The sequence below is a fragment of the Peromyscus maniculatus genome, chromosome 2 (genome assembly GCF_049852395.1).
Source record: "Peromyscus maniculatus bairdii isolate BWxNUB_F1_BW_parent chromosome 2, HU_Pman_BW_mat_3.1, whole genome shotgun sequence".
In the NCBI taxonomy this organism is placed as follows: Eukaryota; Metazoa; Chordata; class Mammalia; order Rodentia; family Cricetidae; genus Peromyscus; species Peromyscus maniculatus.
Window position 1 is genome coordinate 106,281,292 of NC_134853.1, and position 20,275 is coordinate 106,301,566.

The 20,275-nt window shown below is 41.3% G+C and overlaps 1 protein-coding gene across 2 annotated transcripts in view; it reads left to right on the forward strand.

Moving 5' to 3' along the window:
- Nucleotides 1-20,275, forward strand: part of Sh3gl2 (SH3 domain containing GRB2 like 2, endophilin A1) — a 183,010-nt gene that overhangs the window by 148,692 nt on the left and 14,043 nt on the right. For both annotated transcript variants that reach the window (XM_006975982.4, XM_076564472.1), the window contains exon 3: nucleotides 1,457-1,529. In XM_006975982.4, coding sequence (XP_006976044.1) covers nucleotides 1,457-1,529 — 73 coding nt within the window. The remainder of the gene's footprint in view (nucleotides 1-1,456; nucleotides 1,530-20,275) is intronic.

Here is a 20,275-nt window from a genome sequence, read left to right on the forward strand (position 1 = left end):
TTCTCTGCCCTTTCAGCGTGTTTGTGCAGTATATACAACCTCGAACTCTCTCCACTGCTCTCAAGCGTTCTGTAACTTGAGTCCAGAAGGGTGTCCGGCATTTGGGTAAAACTGCCAGGCCCTCCTTTGGTAGTGCTCCACTCCAGGGAGCTGGCACTCCCTTAGCACTAATCAGCCAAGCCTCGGGGGTCTTAAAATTTGAAGTCAGTCAAAAGGACAGTGGTCCAGGGTTCCCCAGCAGGCTCATGCCTCCAAAGAGAGTACTTGTTAAAGTTATTTTACACCATTACCATTCCAGAGTCACAGGGAAAATCATGTGTTTTCCTCATCCTCATAATCACAACTGCATGCTATATTATGACTTTGGTGGGATAGGAAATTATTAAATATTGAAAAACCAAACAAGATAAAGTATTTTAATAGATATAGTATAGAAGAGAAGGAGGTTTACTCTATACAAAGCAGGTTTCATCAAATACAGTTAGTGTGGAGATTCGTTATTAGGATCCCTTGCAGTCCTATCAAAAGTGATGAAACAAAATATTATCAATGGCAGGGGAATTGGTTTATTCCTGTTAGTCATCTGTGCTATGCACCAGTGCCCTTCACAGCCTAATATGAAAAGTAAGAAGCTGTATCTTATGATGTTTCCTTAACCTGGCTGTGTGGAGATGGTAGGGGTGGACTGCTGGGGGAAATGCTGACCATTCCCAGTGGGCTGAGCCAGGATTTTTAGTGTCAGAATTTGGTATTTATAACTAGCTAAATGTTCGGGACCAACTAGAGGTATTTACCGAGAACATTTATATTCTGAAGATGATGCCAGAGTGTACATAGACAGTATAAGCAGAATTGAAGACATACTCTTTTTAAATTATTATTGTTGTTGTTGTTGTTATTTTCTTTATTGTCCCCCCACCATGTGCACAATACATATGTGGGAGTGTATACACCAGAGTATGTGTATAGAGGTCAGAAGACAGCTTGTGGAGGTACTTCTCTCCTTCTACTTTTACGTGGATTCCAGGAACTAAACTCAGATCTCCATGCTGGCTAATCTACTCTATCACCTGAGCCACCTGAGTATCCCAGCATTATTTTTTTATGGAAGAGAAACCAGCTGCCAAGTCTGGCCCATTTATGGCATCTAGTAAAAGCTTGAAGGCAAAGTGTTACTGACAAACTCTGTGTTAGTTTTGCTGAAAGGTAGGGAAGTATACTTTGAAGCAAATTTTGGGAAAATACCAATTTCCTTCTTGGGTAGATTGGCTTTTTAACGGACAGTGCTCAACAGGAAGTCATCCTCTTCTCTAGCTGCTCCTCATAGTGTCTCACCTGCTCCTGCAGGACCTGTCACTGTGTGCTTGCCCCCCTGGGGTCCTGTGTGAGCTTCAGGAAACTCTGGGCTCTAAAGCAAATGATGGTGCCATTTATCATATTTATATTTCCATTTCAGAAAGTGGATGTCACCAGCAGGGCTGTGATGGAAATCATGACTAAAACGATTGAATACCTTCAACCCAATCCGGGTAAGTGTTGTCTTGTACAGTTGGAGTTCCCTCAGGTTAGCCTCTCACTGATTGACAGGTTAGATTTGGTAGGTTTCTCCTTCCTGTGAGGGAGAGGCCATTTTAAAGCTCACATTGAAATGTATGCAAGATCATGTGGTATTTTATCCAACTGTGGTGTCTTTAACAGTGAGTATATGAGCTTGGGTGACAGACACATCATGTCAGAATAGCTACAAGGTCTTTTCAACAGATCTTTAATTTTTCAAGAAATGGTAAGAAAATGAACATGAGATGGGTTGTGATGACTTCCAAAAGATAAGAAAAGGGGGAAGCCAGGTGCTTTATGAAATACAAATGGTTTATGCTCAGACAGCATTGTTGCTGGAGGGCTTCTCTCCAGGTTCCCCAAGCCCCGCAGTCCCACAATCCACGTATAAAATAATCACTCAGACGCTTATATTTTTTATAAACTGTATGGCCATGGCAGGCTTCTTGCTAACCGTTCTTATATCTTAAATTAACCCATTTCTATATATCTATACCTTGCCATGTCGCTTGTGGCTTACTGGCGTCTTTACATGTTGCTTGTCCTGGCTGCAGTGTCTCTCTCTCCTTCTTCCTGTTTCCCCAATTCTCCTCTCTCCTTGTCCCGCCTATACTTCCTGTCTGGTCACTGGCCATCAGTGTTTTATTTACATAGAGCGATATCCACAGCACAGCATGGAGGGCTGAACCTTCCCCTCTTCTCCTGGCACACCATAGGCCATCATTAGTTCCCGAGAACCTCTTGCACTAGATCTGAGACAGGAATTGTAGTAGAGATAACGGAGTGTCCCTAGAAGAGACAACCAGGTATGGCTGCTGCTACCTCTGTTGGTCCTGGGTAGAGCAGAGCACACCGGCCTCCACCACAGGCCTTCTGACATTGTACAGGCTTCAGGTCCTGACTCCAGCTACAACTTGAAGCAAGGCTGAATATGCTACTTGAGGGAAATATGAGGATTTGCAAAGCTCGTGTCTCTTGAGTCTAGTTTCTTTGGGAATTTCACTTAAGATGCTAGCTCTCTGGGCATCCTTGAGATCCAGGCAACTATTTCAGTCTCAGTGGGTTCCGATGCAGGGTCTCAGTGACAGAAGGTAACAAGAGCATGGCAGGAGGAAGCAGATGAGTGCTGTGGTGCTGATGCTGCAGGCTCTGTCCTGACTGCCATCTCTACCTGCTGACTGCCATCTCTCCTTACTATGGCAGCTCAGTGGCTATTTCAAAAGTGAATCAGTGATGTCGAAATGATATTCTCTCTATTTTTCCTTAGGTCATTTTAGAGATGAGATGATGTGGTAGGGAGAAATATAGAAAAAAAAATATGATAGGGTACAGAAATGAGTTTAACTGCTGGTAGACTAGGTAAGTTTATAAGCTGACTTGTAAGCCATGTAATGACTAGCAAGGAACCAAGTTTCATGTCGTTTCTCTTCCACAGAGATATAAAGATCTCACAGATGCACACACATTTATTCAAACAACTGTACTAGGTCAAGTCTCGAAAAGAGAACAGCTCACCTTACCATGCTTTACCACAGCAATGGCTTTATAGAAGCAAGAAATGTTCCTGTTACCTTTGCGAAGACCCTGAAAGTACCCCATGCTTCCTTCATAGTCATGTGTGAATTGTGTTGGTAACTCACCATTGTGGGGCCTCGTGTCAGGAACGAGAGGAGAAATACGGTCTTTGTTAAGTCCTATTGCAGCTTTGGTACAGTACCAGTGACATGCAGTCTCATCTTTAAACACAGCTCATTTGATTTCCTGACCATATCATCCATGCATATCTTATATTTTGATCATATTCAGCCGGTTCCTCTCTCATTTTCCCCTCCTCACACTGATACTTCCTACTTTCCAACCAGTCTCTCTCCTACTTCCGAGTCTTTTTGTGTGTGATCCAGTGAGTGCCATTCGAATTGCTTACAAACATGGGTGAGGGTTCTTTGCAGCAGCATGGGCAATTCATGAGTGGCCTACACCGTGGAAGATGACTCCTTCCTGCCCAGAAGCCATTAACTGCCTGTGAATCCTCAGGGAGGGGTGGGGCCTGATGAGTTCCTCCCCATCCATGATGGAATGTGGACAGGCCTAATCTTGTTTCGAGAATCACACCTCCTGTGAATTGAGCCACATCATGCAATACTCCTCTCTCCCTCCAATTCTTATATTCTTTCTGTTTTCTCTACCACAGTGTTCCCTAAGTGTTGGAGGGTATGAGTAGATGTCTCAATTTGTGCTGAGAACTCCATATCTTATTCTCTCAAACTCTACCAATTATGAGTATCTGCAGTAGCTACCAGCTGCTACAGAAGAAGCTTCTCTGACCAAAGCTGATGGTAGCACCAATCTGTGGGCAGAAATGAAATATTTAGAAAAAAACTTTGAGGGACCACATGTCCATTTAGCAAAGTAACTGCTTTGGGCTAGGCCCTGAGGCCTGTGGCCTCCCCATCGTGGGCTTTTTGGACTAAATTGGAAGTAGGCATGTGTTTTCTCCCATGAATTGAGCCTCAAATTTAATCAGGAAGGGGTTGGGTACCCCCAGAAGAGACATGCCACCGTTACACCAAGAAACACATCTTGCTTGTCTGTTGCTAACGTAGCATGCAGGGTCCACAGCTGAGTAAGACAGTTGGCAGTCTTCCTCTAGCAGCCTGAAAAGAACCTTCTGGTAATATGAGGACTAGCTGGCAGGGAGGAAGCTTCCCGCTCAGTTCAGCTCCATTTCCCTATGTCCTCCTATCTGAGAGTATGGTATCCTCAATAAATGGTCTTACAATCTAGATTTGGTGGGCAACCACCACCAGTGGCAATCGCTTGTATTATTGATGGGTGCATCAATAGCCTCCATGACCAAATATGAGTTCATAGGGAGATATTGGACCTCTGGCACTAGGATTATTGTTTAATAAACCATGGCTTCTGGGAACAGCTTTATCCACCAACACCGGGCACTGCTTTCACACTTTTTCTTTCTTTTTTTTTAATTATAGTTTTAATTAGCTTACATAGGAGCAAGTTGCCTTATGGCTTTTTAATACATCCTTACTCTCTACCCTCCCACCCCTCCTCTCCTATCTCCCTGCCCCCACCTCTGCTTGCGTTTCTTACCCTTACTGTTTCCTCCTTTACTTTCAGATTGCCTCAGTCTACTAACTGGCCTCCGCCAAAGCCTCATTCTCACCCCTCTCAGGGCCCGTTTCCAGCTTCTTGGCCTGTACAGAAACTCACTCCCTCACAAGCATACATACAAAGTTCAAAGCTAAGATACGCATATGAGAGAGAACATGCATTGTCTTTCTGAACCTGTGTTGCCACACTTAATCTGTTTTGTTTTACAGTTCTAACCATTTTCCTATAAATCACGTGATTCCATTGTTTCACAGCTTAGTAAATTTCATTGTGCATCACATTTTCATTTGAAGCCTGTCTCTGTTTATCCTGTTTCCTTGCTATTGTGAGTAGAGCCACAGTGAACAGGAAGGCAGCCATGTCCACGGTAGGATGTAGAGTCCTTTGCGTTTATGCTCAGGAGTGGTACTGCTGGATGGGATGGAGGTTCTATGTTCAGGTTTTGGAGAACTCTCTGCCCGTATTTCCATAGTATTTGCACTAGCTCACACTCCTACTGGGAATGAATAGGGCTCCCATCCCATTCTCCACATTCTGGCCAGCATGTGCGGCCATGTGTTTTATCATGGCTGTTCTGACTGGAGTGAGATGGACTCTCAAAGGAATTTTATTTTGCATTTCTCTGGTGACTAACACTTTTTATGTAGATTTTGAACACTTTCAAAAATATTTATTTGTCATTTGTAACTTCTTCAGAGAACGCTTCTTTCAGTGCCATAGCTGTGTTTTCAATTGGAGTGTTCGTTTCCTTGTGTGTTTTTTTAGTTCTTTGTAATCTAGACATTAATCCTCTATTAAATGTATAGCTGTCGAAGATTGCGTCCCATCCTGTAGGCTGGCTCTTCCTAACCGTTTCCTAACTTCATGAGGTCCTGTTTAATCAGCTGTTGGCCTTATTTCCTTAGCATTTAGGTCCTGTCTGAGACCTTACTTATCCTAGTATGATGACATGTTTTTCCTATTTTTACCTCTAGCAGTTTCAGGCATTACAATATTACCCTAAGGTCTTCCTTCTATTTGGGGTTGATTTTGGAGAGGTAAAAGACAAGATCTAGATAATTTTTCTGCATGGAGATACCCAGGTTCCCAGCACCATTTGTCAAAGAGGCCGTCTTTTCTCCAATGAGTATCCTTGGTTATCAAGTAGCTATAATTGTTCGACTTCATAGCTGAATGTTTTATTGTATTCTTTTGCGCCAATGTTTTCTATCCACGGCTCTGTAATATAATTTGATATGAAATATAGTGAAACCACTAGCCTTACTGGTTTTTTGCTTAGGATTACTTTGGATGTCTGTGCTTCCAGATGAATGTTAACGTTTTTTTTTTTTATTTCTGTGAGGAATGGCATTAGTATTTTGATGGGGGGTTATGTTGAATATATAGATTGTGTTTGGTAAGATAGCCATTTTTATAATGTTGATTCTTCCAATATGAGCGTGGGACATATTTGCATATTCAAGTGTCTCCTTCAATTTCTTTCCAGTGTTTGAGAAGTCTTTCACTGTTTTGGTTAGGGTCATTCTATTTTTGTGTATATGGCATTTGTCAATCATGGTTTCCCAAATTTCTTCCTCAGCATCTTTGATATTAGTATATGGAGAGGCTACTGATTTTTTAATATTAATTTTGTATCTTGCCAGTATGCTGAAAGTGTTGGTCAATTTTAAGAGTTTTCTAGTGGAGTCTTTAGGGTATGATGCATTGACTTACATCATCTACAAACATGGATACTTTTCTTCTTCCTTCCCTGTATGCTTTCTTTTCAATTGCTTCTCTTGTCTTACTGCTCTTGCTAAGCCTTCCAGTACTATACTGAAGGAGTGTAGAAAAAGTGGACAGCCTTGTTTTGTTCCTGATTTTAGTGGAACCCTTTTGAGTTTTTCCCCATGTAATATAATGTTGGCTATAGTTTTGTCATATATTGCCTTTATTGTATACAGATATGTCTCCTCTGTTCCAAGTTTCTTTGTAACTTTATCATGAAGGAATATTGGATCTTGTCAAAAGCCTTTTCTGCATCTATTGAGATGATCCTGTGATTTTTATCCTTAAGTCTATTTATATAATTTATTACATTTATTGATCTTTTATATGTTGAATTGATGAAAGTGAATGATATTTTTGTGTGTTCTTGAATTCCATTATTAGTTTTCAAACATTACATTTATTCCTCCCATCCCACCCCGTGTGTGTGTGTGTGTGTGTGTGTGTGTGTGTGTGTGTGTGTGTGTGTGTTTGTGTATGTATGTATGTATGTTTATCTGGTTAAATTATCAGGATAAGATTGACTTTATACTGACTTTGTAAAAAAATATAGATAGATAGATAGATAGATAGATAGATAGATAGATAGATAGTGTTGTTTCTTTTTCTGTCTTATGGAATAATTTGAAAAGCATTGTAGTAGTTTTCCTTTGAAAGTCTGGTTAAATTCACCATGGTATCCATCTAGGCCTAGACCTTTTTTAGCTGGATTTTTTTTATTCCTGCTTCTCTCTTATTTGTTTTGCTACTAGATATGTTGAAATTATTTAGCTCATCTTGATTTAACTTTGGTAGGTCATGTGTGTCCAGAAATTCATGTATTTCATTTAGCTTCTAATCTCATGAAATACATGTTATAAGGTCTGTTCTTATATCTTTATAAATTTCATTGGTATCTGTAATAATTTTTTCTTTTACAGCGATTTTCCTAACATAAAAATAAAATGCAATTCATCGTGTAAATGTATTAAAAGCACATTGTGGGGCTGGTGAGATGGCTCAGGGATTAAGTAATCGCCATGCAAGCCTGATAACCTGCTTTAGAATTGCCCGAACACACATAAGTCCAGATGCAGTATCATACTCCTAGAATTGCGGCATGCCCTTATCAGGCATTTGGGAGCAGAGACAGAGAAATCCCAAGAAACTGGAGGGCTACCTTGCCTGGTATATGAAGAAGCAAATAAGAGAAATGCTGTCTCAAATCTCAAACAAGATGAAAAACGTAAACTGACACCTACCTAAAGTTGTCCTCTGCCCTCCACATATATGCTCTAGAACACCCGTGCCTATATTCATACACTCACAGAGAACATACAAATCATACACATTGTGATGGTTTGAAATAAAATGCCCCCCAAAGGGAGTGGCAATGTTAGAAGGTGTGACTTTGTTGGAGTAGGTATGGCCTTGTTAGAGGAAGTATGTCACCGGGGAGGTGGGCTTTGAGGTCTCATATATGCTCAAGATACTGTCCAGTATCTCAGTTCACTTCCTGTTGCCTTTAGATCAAGATGTAAGGACTCTCAGCTCCAGCACCATGTCTGCCTGCATGCTGCCTTGCTTCCTGCCATGACTATAATGGACTAAATCTCTGAACTGTAAGCAAGCCACCCCAATTAAATGTTTTCTTTTATAAGAGTTGCCATGATCATGGTGTCTCTTCACAATAGAAACCCTTCCTATGATACACATATATATTACACACACACACACACACACACACACACACACACCATCATGCAGATTCTCAGTAAAGACCCATCACTAGTTATTTTTACTAATTATAATGAAAATATGCTATGTCGCAGGTAGATATGTTGAGTTGAACATTATCTCTGCACAAATTCATGTCTACTCAGAGTTCATAATGTGAACTGACTTGAAAATACTGTTTTTGGAGGCATTTTCAAGTGAATTCACCCTAAATTTAGGAGTAGGCCCTGAACCAAGTACTAGTTTCCTTAACAGAAAAGAAGAAGACATTGGGAAACACAGGAACATGACCAAGTGAAGAATAAACAAGCCAGAGAGTACAGGAACCACACCATGAGAAGGGGCAAGGGTCTCCCATAAAGCTTCCCCAGGGAGCCAACCCTCTCAACAGTTTGAGTTCAGATCTCTGACATCCTGCTGTGAGAGAATAAATCCTACTGTTAGAAGCCAGTCAATTTTGTGGCAAATTGAAATAGTAGTACTAGAAAGTGATATTGCTAGGTAGGCTTGTTTTCCCCCAGAAAAACAAAACAAAGACTGGGCCAAGGTGTTTAAGAATGACCAGATATCTTAGTTACTGTTCTATTGCTCTAAAGATACAAGTCTGAAGTTGACCAAGGCAACTCATATAAAAGATAGCATTTAATTGGGAGCTTGCTTATAGTTTTAGAGGGTTAGTCTATGATCATAATGGCAGGAGGCAGACAGGCATGGCATTAGAGCGGTAGCTGAGTGCTTATTGTCTTCATCTGGAGACAACAGAGAGAGAGAGAGAGAGAGAGAGAGAGAGAGAGAGAGAGAGAGAGAGAGAGAGAGAGAGAGAGAGAGAGAGAGAGAGGAGATTTGGCTTAGACTTTTGAAACCTCAAAGCTCACCCCTAATGACCCACTTCCTCCAATAAGACCACACCTACTCCAGCAAATCCGCATCTCCTAATCTTTCTAGTCTTTCTCAAGCAGTTCTACTTCCTAGTAATGGAGAACAGCCAAATATATGAGCCTATAGGGCCCATTCTTATTCAAACCACTACACCAGGTTACATACTTAGGGTACATAAATCTAGAATGGAAACCCAGGTCTAATTGTCTCCCAAGCCCATGGCCATTTATGCATGATGTTGCCTCTGAGAAGGATGCTGTACTTCATTTGGGTACAGGAGGTCCTTTGCTTTCAGTGTATGTACCATGGAAATTCAGAAAAGAAATAGATTGTAGGATTAAGACATTTTGTTTTGATGATAGATCAAAAGAGGTAGTTGAAGCAAATAGAAATCTTTAGAAATAACACATCCTAATAGAATACTAAATGTGTTGATTACTTATCATTGTAGTTATTTTATGACTCTGAGAATTAAATAGACAAATGCCACCTAGAAAAAAACTTAAGGCCATCATCAGGCATATTCAAATTTTCTCCAGAAGCAGTTATTTATGGGTAGGTCACATAAATATGCAAATAAATGTCACACCAAAGAATTTAGAACCAAACATAATAATCCTATATAATTTAAACAATTCATATTGATAATTTATGACAGATAGGGTTTGCTTTCTCTCTGAATTTCTTGTCGGGGAACCAGGCATCACATGGGGTTCCTAGAAGGTGGCTGGTTGTCATTATGCTGGTTATTCCAAACCATCTGGTTGTCCTTGGGAAGGAGACACAGGAGTTCAGCCAATACGCAGAGGTACTTAGTGCTTTGGCATAGCAGAACAGGGTGAACCCCCAAACTTGTCTACATCTGTTCCCTACTCTGCCTCATGGGAACTAAAGCTGGATTAACTAGCAAAGCTGGATTAACTAGTAGGGCTGGATTAACCAGTCAGGAGGCTGAATATTGGTACTGAATGTATGAGATCTGGATGAGTTAGGCAAGGATCCTAATTGTGGCCAAGGAACAGATTCTTATAGAAAGACAATGGAATTGTGGGAAGGTACACTTTGAGGGTGTTTAACGAGTACCCCTGTTAGAGTACCAGCTTAGGTGCTGGTTTTACATCTTACAGTTTGAGACTCTCAAAACATTTATATTCTTTAAATTCAATTCTTATCAAAAAGGTTATGAAGGAGATTTTATTTGATTTCAGGAATTTGTGTGTGTGCCTTATGAAGGCCCATCTTCATCCCTGACCTCCAGAGTGGCATTTTAAAATGGCAAATCTGATCATATTATATTACATAAAACCTTGAATTGTTTTTCATGCTTTTAGGATTAAACTGGTTTATAAGGCCTCCCTGCCTGACTGCACTGCCCATTCCCCTCCATCCTGCCCAGCTGATAGCTCTTTCAGGTCCTGTACTCATATCACTCCTGCTGCATTCTCTGGGCTCATCCCTGGCACAGGCAGCCAGTTGGCTCTTGGCAACATTGACGTGAGTTATGAAGCATGGCTGGCTGATGTATTACAGGTTCTCCACAAAGGACAGAAGGAAGAAGTCTTTATTTTCCTTGGATTATCAGCCCTCAGATGCACATGGCCTGTCTTACATGCATAGTCTCCTAATGTAAATATCAATTCTAGAATGTGTGTGGCCAAAACAAGTTTGATAAAGGTTTGATATATAGCTCCTTGGTTTGTGTATTGCAGGGTTTTCTTTACTTTCAATAAAGAAATGAACAATTAGATTCCCATCAAGGCAGCTTTAATTATCGTAATCTCCTGAAAACTCACTTCTTAACGATACATTGGAGGTTTCCCGTCTTCTGTCTAGTGAACAGCTGTGGCCAGATTACAGCATGAGGTCTTTCTAGGCTTGCCATATTATCTGTGCCAGAGACTTGTTCAGTTTTCATGGAGCAATTGTTCTGACCCGAATGTTATAATACAATATAAATTTCCAAGCTACTCAGGGGACGAAACAGTTCACACATGGGAATTACTATGCATAGCAGGCACTTGCTGTTCCTCAGAAGAGCGTTCCCTGAAGCATGTGTGCTGTTTATGCAGCAGGCTTGAAATCCGAGGTATGAAATTAGGGGTATTGGATTTCTGTTGAGAGTTTGAATAATTTCATTTCTCACTTTTGGAATATTACCTGTGGAAGTAAAAGCATGCTGCATTAATTTTTAAATATTTCATTAGTCCCTGGGATAATTTTATATTAAAATTGTATTTCTTCCCACGGGCTGTTAGTTTAGTATCTCCTTCCAAAGATGAATACATTCCATGATAATCAGGTATTTGTTGGTAGTGGAACATTAATTATTTGTCATTTGGCATCCATTTAACCAAATGCTTGGTTGGACAACACATTTATTTCCTGTTGGGCAGGAGGACTTGGTTCTTTGTCATCGTGTATCTCTCAGGGCCCTTGGAATCAATCCCAGGGCATCTTTGTCCTCTGTATCTCCACATATACGTACGAGGGAATATATAACATGAGCCTTCACTTAATGAGTAAGGGATGTGTATTTACTCATAGACAGAGATTTTACTTTTCTAAATCTTGACACTGAGAAGTGATTCACAGCATATAATGGATAGATTCCCCTATACAATTATGAGGAAATGTTGAATTGCAGAGGGATAGGTCTTTTGAGAATAAATACAATAAAGAAAGAAACATGTCTGGAGATGGACAGTAGATTATATTTATTGAAAAGACTAGAGGGCTTTCCTAATTTTAAAAATCTTTGGGAAAAATATTGAGAGTTAATAGGTTTCTAATTGTCTAGTCATCCTTTCTGCTAACTAACAGACCCCAACTGATCTAGATAACAAATTTCATTAATGTAGACAAGTTTGGGAATTCTCTCTGTTACAGAAATGTTGATGTAGTAAGTGTGTCCTGCATGGAGTTTCCCAACCATCATTTGTGGGTTATTGGACCATTCGCTGTTATTGATTGTACAGCAAAGGTAGATTAGGAGCACCTGTTACTGTTTTCAGCTTGTGATGAAGCATCTTCAACACTGACAAGATAAAAGACAGTCCATCCTATGGTAAGGTTACAGATTTTTCTGTGTTTGGAAACATGGTTGTGAAAGATACTTAGCAGCATGCCTATCACTTCTTAGGTGTTCAGGACCTGTTGCTCAGCTTCCCTCCCCAGGTCCCTGCAGTTCATCCAGAGAGCATGTCAGGTGCATAACCCCACCTGTCCTGAGGCAGGGTCTGAAGAAAAGTCCGTCTCAGACCTTCCCCCACCAGCATCATAGAACTAACTGCTGCTCTTTCCTCTAACAACCCACAGAAGAAGCAAAGACTCCTAATGTTAGTCAAGTGATGGTTGTGTAATTTTCAAATTGTACAAACTATTTTATGCTCTTGGGGTGCAATTGCTTGCTTTCCCGGGGCATGCTGTGAGATCTTTATTGGCTCCTTGCAGCATCCCACCCTGAGGTGGGAAATATTTGCTGTCCGTGTCACGAGTTCTTACAGCTGCTGAGTGTACCATGGCACGGTGTCTTAAAATACCGCCCTGCTGCTTCCCACTCAGGGCCTAGAAGAGCACTGTCACCTCACAGAGTGGTGTTACATAAATACAGCTATTTGGGTTGAAAGTAGCAGGTTCCAGCACTTTAGTCGCCTGCTTATACAAGATGCAAGTGGACCGTCTTCTCTTTTCCTCAGTTCTTCACAGTAGTTAACCACTAAAGGAGCTGCCTACAGCCCAGGGGCTTTGCCTAAGCCTTGGTTGTTGTCTGTGTCTTTGTGGTTATGCAGTCATCATCAGTGTGCAAACTGAGAGCGACTCCTGACTGTTCCGGGAGCATCAGAGGGTGGAGGTTCAGAGTCGCAGGTGTGCTGCAATTCTGCCCTATAGTTGATGTATACTGCCATCACGGAATATGCCCAAACCTCCTATCCATTACATATATTTGATCAAAAGTATGAAACCCAGATGTAATTGTGTGATCTGCAGATTTATACTCAGGTTTCCATGGTAATCCTTGTACTAGACTTTACAAATTTAATTAAAATAGTTCAAAATTAAGGGGCTGGAGAGACGGCTCAGTGGTTAAGAGTGCATACTGCTCTTACAGAAGACCTAAGTCCAGCTTTCAACAACCGAGTGGTGGCTCACAAGGGTAAGTTCAGGAGATCCAATGCCCTTTTCTGGCAGCCAAGGGTACCAAGCACACATGTGGTGCATAGACTTAGTACATGTGAAATGCTTATACACATAACAATGAAAATGAATAAACCTCTAAATAATATCAATTTAAAATTAAAGATTTTGTGGTGATAGAATACAGATGACTCAAAATTAATCATCTTAACTGAATTTAAGCATACATTTATTTCAGTGCAGTCACCATCGTGTTCTACCCCCATAACCCTTTATATGTGTGAAAATGAATATATTCCCATTGAATAATAATTTTCCCATTCTCTGACAACTGTCTTTCTATATTCTGGTGCTGTAACTTCATGTACTCTTAATATCCCATGTGACTGGACACATGTAGCTTCTTCTTGTTTGTTACTAGCTCATTTTGCTTATGATAGCTTCCAGGCTTATTCATGGTATAGCATATGTAAGATGCTCTGCCTTTTTGAAGGTGGCTATTCCGCAGGAGACAGAAAAGTGTAGCAGGAATCTTAAAAGATCTTATTAATAAAATCAAACCCGAGGCCAGTTATTGGGGTCCATGCTGGTAGATCAGAGAGACAGAACAAGCCACAGCTATCTCACCTTGCCATTTCCTCAGCTGGTCCTGTTTCCTCAGACTGGAAGCTTCTGTGTCCTCATCCCAATGGCTCTCACCTGAACTGCTGCTTAAAAGCCTGAATGCTTAACCAGCCAAAATCTCCTAGTTTCTGGTCCTCACGCCTTATATATCTTTCTGCTTTCTACCACCACTCCCTGGGATTAAAGGCTGGCTTTCTGGGATTAAAGGCGTGTCACCATGCTTGGCTATTTCCAATGTGGCCTTGAACTCACAGAGATCCAGAGGGATTTCTATCTCTGGAATGCCAGGATTAAAGGCGTGTGCTATCACTGCCTAACTAGTGGCTTGTCTGTTCTCTGACCCCAGATAAGTTTATTAAGGTACACAAAATTTTGGGGAACACAATACCACCACAGAAAAGACTTGTGTTCTAGGAGTAGATTCCATTTGGTCCTGGTGTATAATCCTTTGGATAGCTGCTGGGCTGGGCCTACAAGAATTTTGTTGATAATTTTTACATTAGATTTCATGAGGAATAGTGATCTGTAGCATTCAAGTGTTTGTCTGGATTTTGGATTCTCACAGCATGAATTGTGTAGCACTTCTTCTTGAGTTTTGTAGAAACACTCCCGATGGATCGCTGCCAGTTCCTTAAAGGTGACTGCCTTAAAAGTTCTCTGCTTCTCTGTAAGATAAAAAAAACCTCTCTGACGGGCTATTGCAAGAATTAAAAAGATGCTATATGTGAACTGTGTACAGTAGCTACTTCTAAATGACAGCCACAGGATGACATGTGTTTCTTATAGTCAGCTTTTAAAAGATACTTCAAAGATCTCTCCGTGTCTGTAGTCCAGACAGTAGCATTGATGAATAACCCTACAGTCTGTCAGCACTGTCTTGCTAAAGATCTCTCCCCTCTTGGGCAATAATGCCTGGCTTTTCTGAGGTAGAGCTGGAGAAGAAACGAGTCCCTACAAGTTATGGAAACTTCCGGAAAACTTGTTCCACATCCTTCTTCTTCCCTAATAGATGGCTAAGTCTATCATGTTTCTCTTAACAATCAGCACATGAAGATGTGTCTCAGGAAATGATGGCCACCTGCTCTGCCCTAAATTATCTCTTATATTCTTAAACATGAGCCAAGGGCAGAGCTCTTTGTCCTTGCTGTGGCAGATGCCTTGTCAATATATTTTTAGTTGGTATCACAGTAGATGAAAGGAAATCAGTCTTGAGAACAAGCACAAACCTTTTTTGTTATTTTTTTTATTTTAAAAAGTGTGTTTATTCCCGGTATGCTGCTCTTTGAGAGTCAAGGACAATATATCCTTATTGCAAAGTATTCTCAGAGTTTTGACAATTAGGGTATTTCAAACATACTACTAACAATCTTCATATTCTATAAATTAATAGCTATTTTAAGAATAAAATGAACTAAGTTTAGTAGTGCTTATAACAAACTACATCCTACAGGAATATTCAATGGAAAAATTTTAAATTGGGTTTCCTGGTAGGGAACAGGCCCTCATGGAATCACAAGTGGACACTTAACCACTTTTGCATTGAGAACGTGGTGTCCACTGAGGAAGCGTTCAGAAGGCCTAGACAGAGTACACTATATATGTGAACTCACTTGTAGACATTTTTCTCCTCTTAATAACCCTTCTTGATCTCCTTTCTAAATGTTCTACTATACTCCCACATACATATCTATAGTTATATACATGTATGCATTATAGGATAGGATCCACATATCAGGGACAACATGCTTCCCCTCCCCCAAGATTGGTAGCCTCAATTTGTATTATACATTCTAATTTTCATCCATTTTCCTAAAAGTTTTGTGATTTCGTTTTTCTTTAGAGCTAAATTGTATTCTATTTTGTATCTGTACTGGGTTTTCATTTTCCATTCATCTGTTGATGGACAGCTAGGTTGTTTCCATTTCCTAGCTATAGTGAATAGAACAGCACAAAGCATGGGGTGCATGTATCTCTGCAGTGGGATGTGGAGTCCTTTGAGTATATGTGCGGGAGTGAAATGCCTGGGTTGTATAGAAGTTCCACTTTAAATTTTTTGGAGAAAACTCCAAATTGTTTTCTGCATTGGCTCTTCAGCAAAACTGACTAGTTTATCTGTGTACATCTGTGTTGTCCACTGACACATGTCTGGGGGAAATATACAAAGAAGTAGAGTTCTAGAACTGTGTTCAGATGTAGCAAATATTGCCCTATTTGTATGCAAATCTGCCCTCTCACCACACCAGGAGAGTCCCTGAGAGTTCTGCCTGCTCACCCTGAGTTCCTGGGGCATCTGTTTCATGGGCTTAGCTCATTGATGCAGGTCCTCAGAGTGGATTTTTTCAGTCTGCCTTTTAAGTTCATTTCCCAGAAACCCAGCTCAGGTACACTTGCTTCACAAGCCTCCCAGCCTTGCTGTTCTTGGGCATGTGTGCTCCTCTCTGGGGTATGAATGCCCTGCAGCGTGGGCAGCTTCCTGCCCCATGTCAGTGAGGAGGCTGTCTGACTGTGAAGATGATAAGCTTCTTAAGAGAAGACCTCTCTAGCACAGTTGCCTTCACAGGGTAGGTGCTAAACAAATACTGTGTCATTTGTCATTTCAAGGGAATCCTTTAAGGTATTTTATTTTTGATAAATAACCAGTCTAGCAGTGAAATTCCAAATGTTACTGTGCAAGAGATACATAAATCTTCCCAGTGTGACCTCTGTCATGACTGATTGACTGATTAATTTTGTATGTGATAGATAGGGTGTTGCTCTGTGCCCAGGCTGCCCTAGATCTCTGTGTAGTCAAGTGGCCTCCGGCTCACCCAGCCTGCAGGCTTCAGCCTCTAGAGAAGTGATTCTCAACCTTCCTAATGATGAGACGCTTTGATACAGTTCCACATTTCGGGGAGACCTTCAACCATAAAATTGTTTTTGTTCCCACTTCATAACTGTAATTTTGCTACTGTTTATGAATCATAATGTAAATATTTTTGGAGCTAGAAGTTTGTCATGGGATCACAGGTTAAAAACAACTGCCCTTGTATGTCCAACTACTGAGCTACCACTTTAAATTCATTTGTGTTCTGTTTATCTAGGACTCATAATTCAGCTTCAGGACTCTCTTTTTTGCTGGGGGAAGTGAGAGTTTGTTTCCGGATTCACAGAGATTGCCTAGTTTTTGTCATTAAGCTGATTTTCGTAGCATGGCTCAAAAATGGTGCTTGCTAGGGAAGTGTGGAGTGACTGACTGAGCAGGAAGAGGGTGGGGTGGGATTCTACCCTACTGTGCTTAGGAAGGAAGTCCTAAAGGCTGTGGGGCCTGGCAACTGTAGACCCTAATGTGCATGAGGGAAATGCCAGCCAGGCCACCCACAGCGCTCCTGATCTCCAGCCAGCTGCCCCTCAGCCCAAGCCCTGCAGGGAGTGGAGTCTCTCTTTCCCCCTGCTCCATTTCCGGGCACAGAGGGAAGCTAGGGTGCACTTGAAAAGGAAAGCCTTCTCTGCATGGAGCAGTCCCAGGAACTTTGAGAATTTTTCAGTGAAATGGTTTAATCCACAGTGGGAAGAAGATGCCTTTGTCCCTGCCTCTCACCTCTCCAGCCAATGACTGCTTTCCTGGTGTCCCTGTGTCACTTTGTCCTGCCTCTCAAATCTTGCAAACCCTTGCTTTGGACCAGTCCTCACTTGGCCCGTGGAGATAGATGTTCAGGGAAAAGGACTCTATGAAGTAATAGTTCCCTGCAAGACCGTGGTGTGTCCTGAGAGCATGGCAGCACTCCCATGTCAGAAGAGCCTGGACAGGGAGGAGAGGAGAAGGAAGATCTCTGTTATCTAATGCAGGCTGATGACCTGTGCTTCCACCGAAGAGCTCTGTTATCTAATGCAGGCTGATGACCTGTGCTTCCACCGACCGTTTGCTGTTTATCACTGGATGTTGACAACAGCTCTCTGAAAGAGATCCTCTTTAGGATCCATAGCTAGAAAGATACACAACCTGGCTTTGACCTATCTCTGAAAAGAGCTCAAAGCTGATACACTGCTTCCCATGAAAGAAGGCAACACCTGCTAATGATCTGACTCCCTGTTTCCCTGTTTGGATTAAGAAATAAAATATTTAAGACTATGGAAGTGTGACAGTCGAGCGTCCCCCGCTCGTTTCTGCTTCGGTAGACAGGCAGCATGAGGATGGCTGAGCAGTGACTCGAGGGACGCTGCTTTTCACCAGAGAACTGTGGGCAGAGCCAGCCAGGGGCTGCCTTGCTCACTCAGAGCCAAGCCTGGGTTTCCCTTCAGCTGTGCCCAGAATTAGAAAGCTCAGCAGGAGGCTAGAGGCTGTAGAGAGCTCCCCCTGGGAGTTGGTAACAATCCAGCCTCCCCAGTTTGTATTCTTTAAAAGGTAGAGAGATCTTGAGTTAGGAAAGTTGTCCCCTCTGCTGGGGGCACAGCGGTGGGGGGCCGTTTTGATAGTTGAGTCAACCTTTGGTGGTCATCCTAATTTTTTGTTCTGATCTTGCAGTTTACCCAGATAATTGCCTCACATAGATCCTCCAAGTCTTTTTCTTTGATGCTGTTTTCTGATCCCATTTTACATGTCAGTCTTCCTTAACTTTTCTCTCCATGGCCACTTGCCTTTTAAGCCAGTGAACATATTTTTTTGTTTTGTTTTAATGTTTAATCTGTTGCTCTTTCTTCGCTGATGATGCTGTAAATGTTAACAGTTATATGGCAACACATATGACAGTTCAGCCCATGGTTGCTCCAACAGTTCTTTTTTTTTTTTTTTGGTTTTTTGAGACAGGGTTTCTCTGTGTGTAGCTTGGTGCCTTTTCTGGAACTCACTCTGTAGCCCAGGCTGGCCTCCAACTCACAGAGATTCTCCTGGCTCTGCCTCCTAAGTGCTGGGATTAAAGGCATGTGCCACCACCGCCCAGTGCTCCAAGAGTTCTTGAGTGCTCTCTCTATATATTTAAACAAATGTATTGGCTCAAAGTGATATTTAAGACCCAGGATGCCTCTGGGCGATCCTTCCCACCTCCCTCGCTGGAAAATCAATTAACTTGTCTTTTTTGTTTTATTATTAAATTTTTCTTCATTTATTTTACGTACCAACCACCATTTCCCCTCTCTCCTCTCATCCAGTTTCTTTTCCCCACCTCACATCAATCCTCCCATTCACTCTCCTCCCATTCAGAAAGGGGCAGACCTCCCATGGGAGTCAACAAAGCATGCCATATCACATTGAGGCAAGTCCAAGCTCCATACCCACACCCAACCCCCTGCATTAGGCTGGGCAAAGCATCCCTGCATAAGGAATAGGTTCCAAAAAGCCAGCTCATGCTCCAGGAACAGGTCTTGATCCCACCTTTAGGGGCCTCACAAACAGACTAAGTTACCCTGATACCCAAACCACATAAAGATCCAACAAAGAAAGAGAATTACAGACCAATCTCCCTCATGAACATTGATGCAAAAATACTCAATAAAATACTGGCAAATGAAATGTAAGAACAGATCAAAAAAGTCATCCACCATGATCAAGTAGGCTTCATCCTAGAGAAAAATGAAAATTTGTTAATATAATCCATCATATGAACAAACTGAAAAAAAAAACACATGATGATCTCATTAGATGCTGAAAAAGCCTTTGACAATATCCAACACCCCTCATGATAAAGGTCCTGGAGATATCAGGAATACAAGGAACATACCTAAACATAATAAAGGCAGTTTACAGCAAGCTGACAGCCAAATTAAATGGAAACTCAAAGTGATTCTGATAGAATCAGGAACAAGACAAGGCTGTCCACTCTCTTCATATCTATTCAATTTAGTCCTCAAAGTTTTAGCTAGAGCTTGACAACAAAAGGAGATTAAGGGATACAAATTGGAAAGGAAAGAGTCAAACTTTCGCTATTTGCAGATGATATGACAGTATACATAAGTGACCCCAAAACTTCTGCCAGGGAACTCCTACAGCTGAAAAGCACCTTTGGTATCCCTCCTATACATTTATCATATATCATATATATATATATATATATATATATATATATATATATATATATATGATACATGGGCTGAGAAAGAAATCAGAGAAACAACACCCTTTATAATAGTCACAAATAATATAAAATATCTTGGGGTAACTCTAACTAAACAAGTGAAAGACCTGTATGACAAGAACTTTAAATCTTTGAAGAAAGAAACTGAAGAAGATATCAGAAGATGGAAAGATCTTCCATGCTCATGTGTAGCTGGAGAATTTCTCTCCAGCTCCCACCAAATCTTGTCAGTCCTGGAGCCCACTTATAAAATAAACACACAAACTCTTACATTATTTAAACTGCTTGGCCATTAGCTCAGGCCTATCATTGTCTAGCTCTTACTCTTTCTTTTTTTTTTTTATTTTTCAGACATGGTTTCTCTGTGTAGCTTTGTGCCTTTCCTGGATCTCGCTCTGTAGACCGGGCTGGCCTCGAAC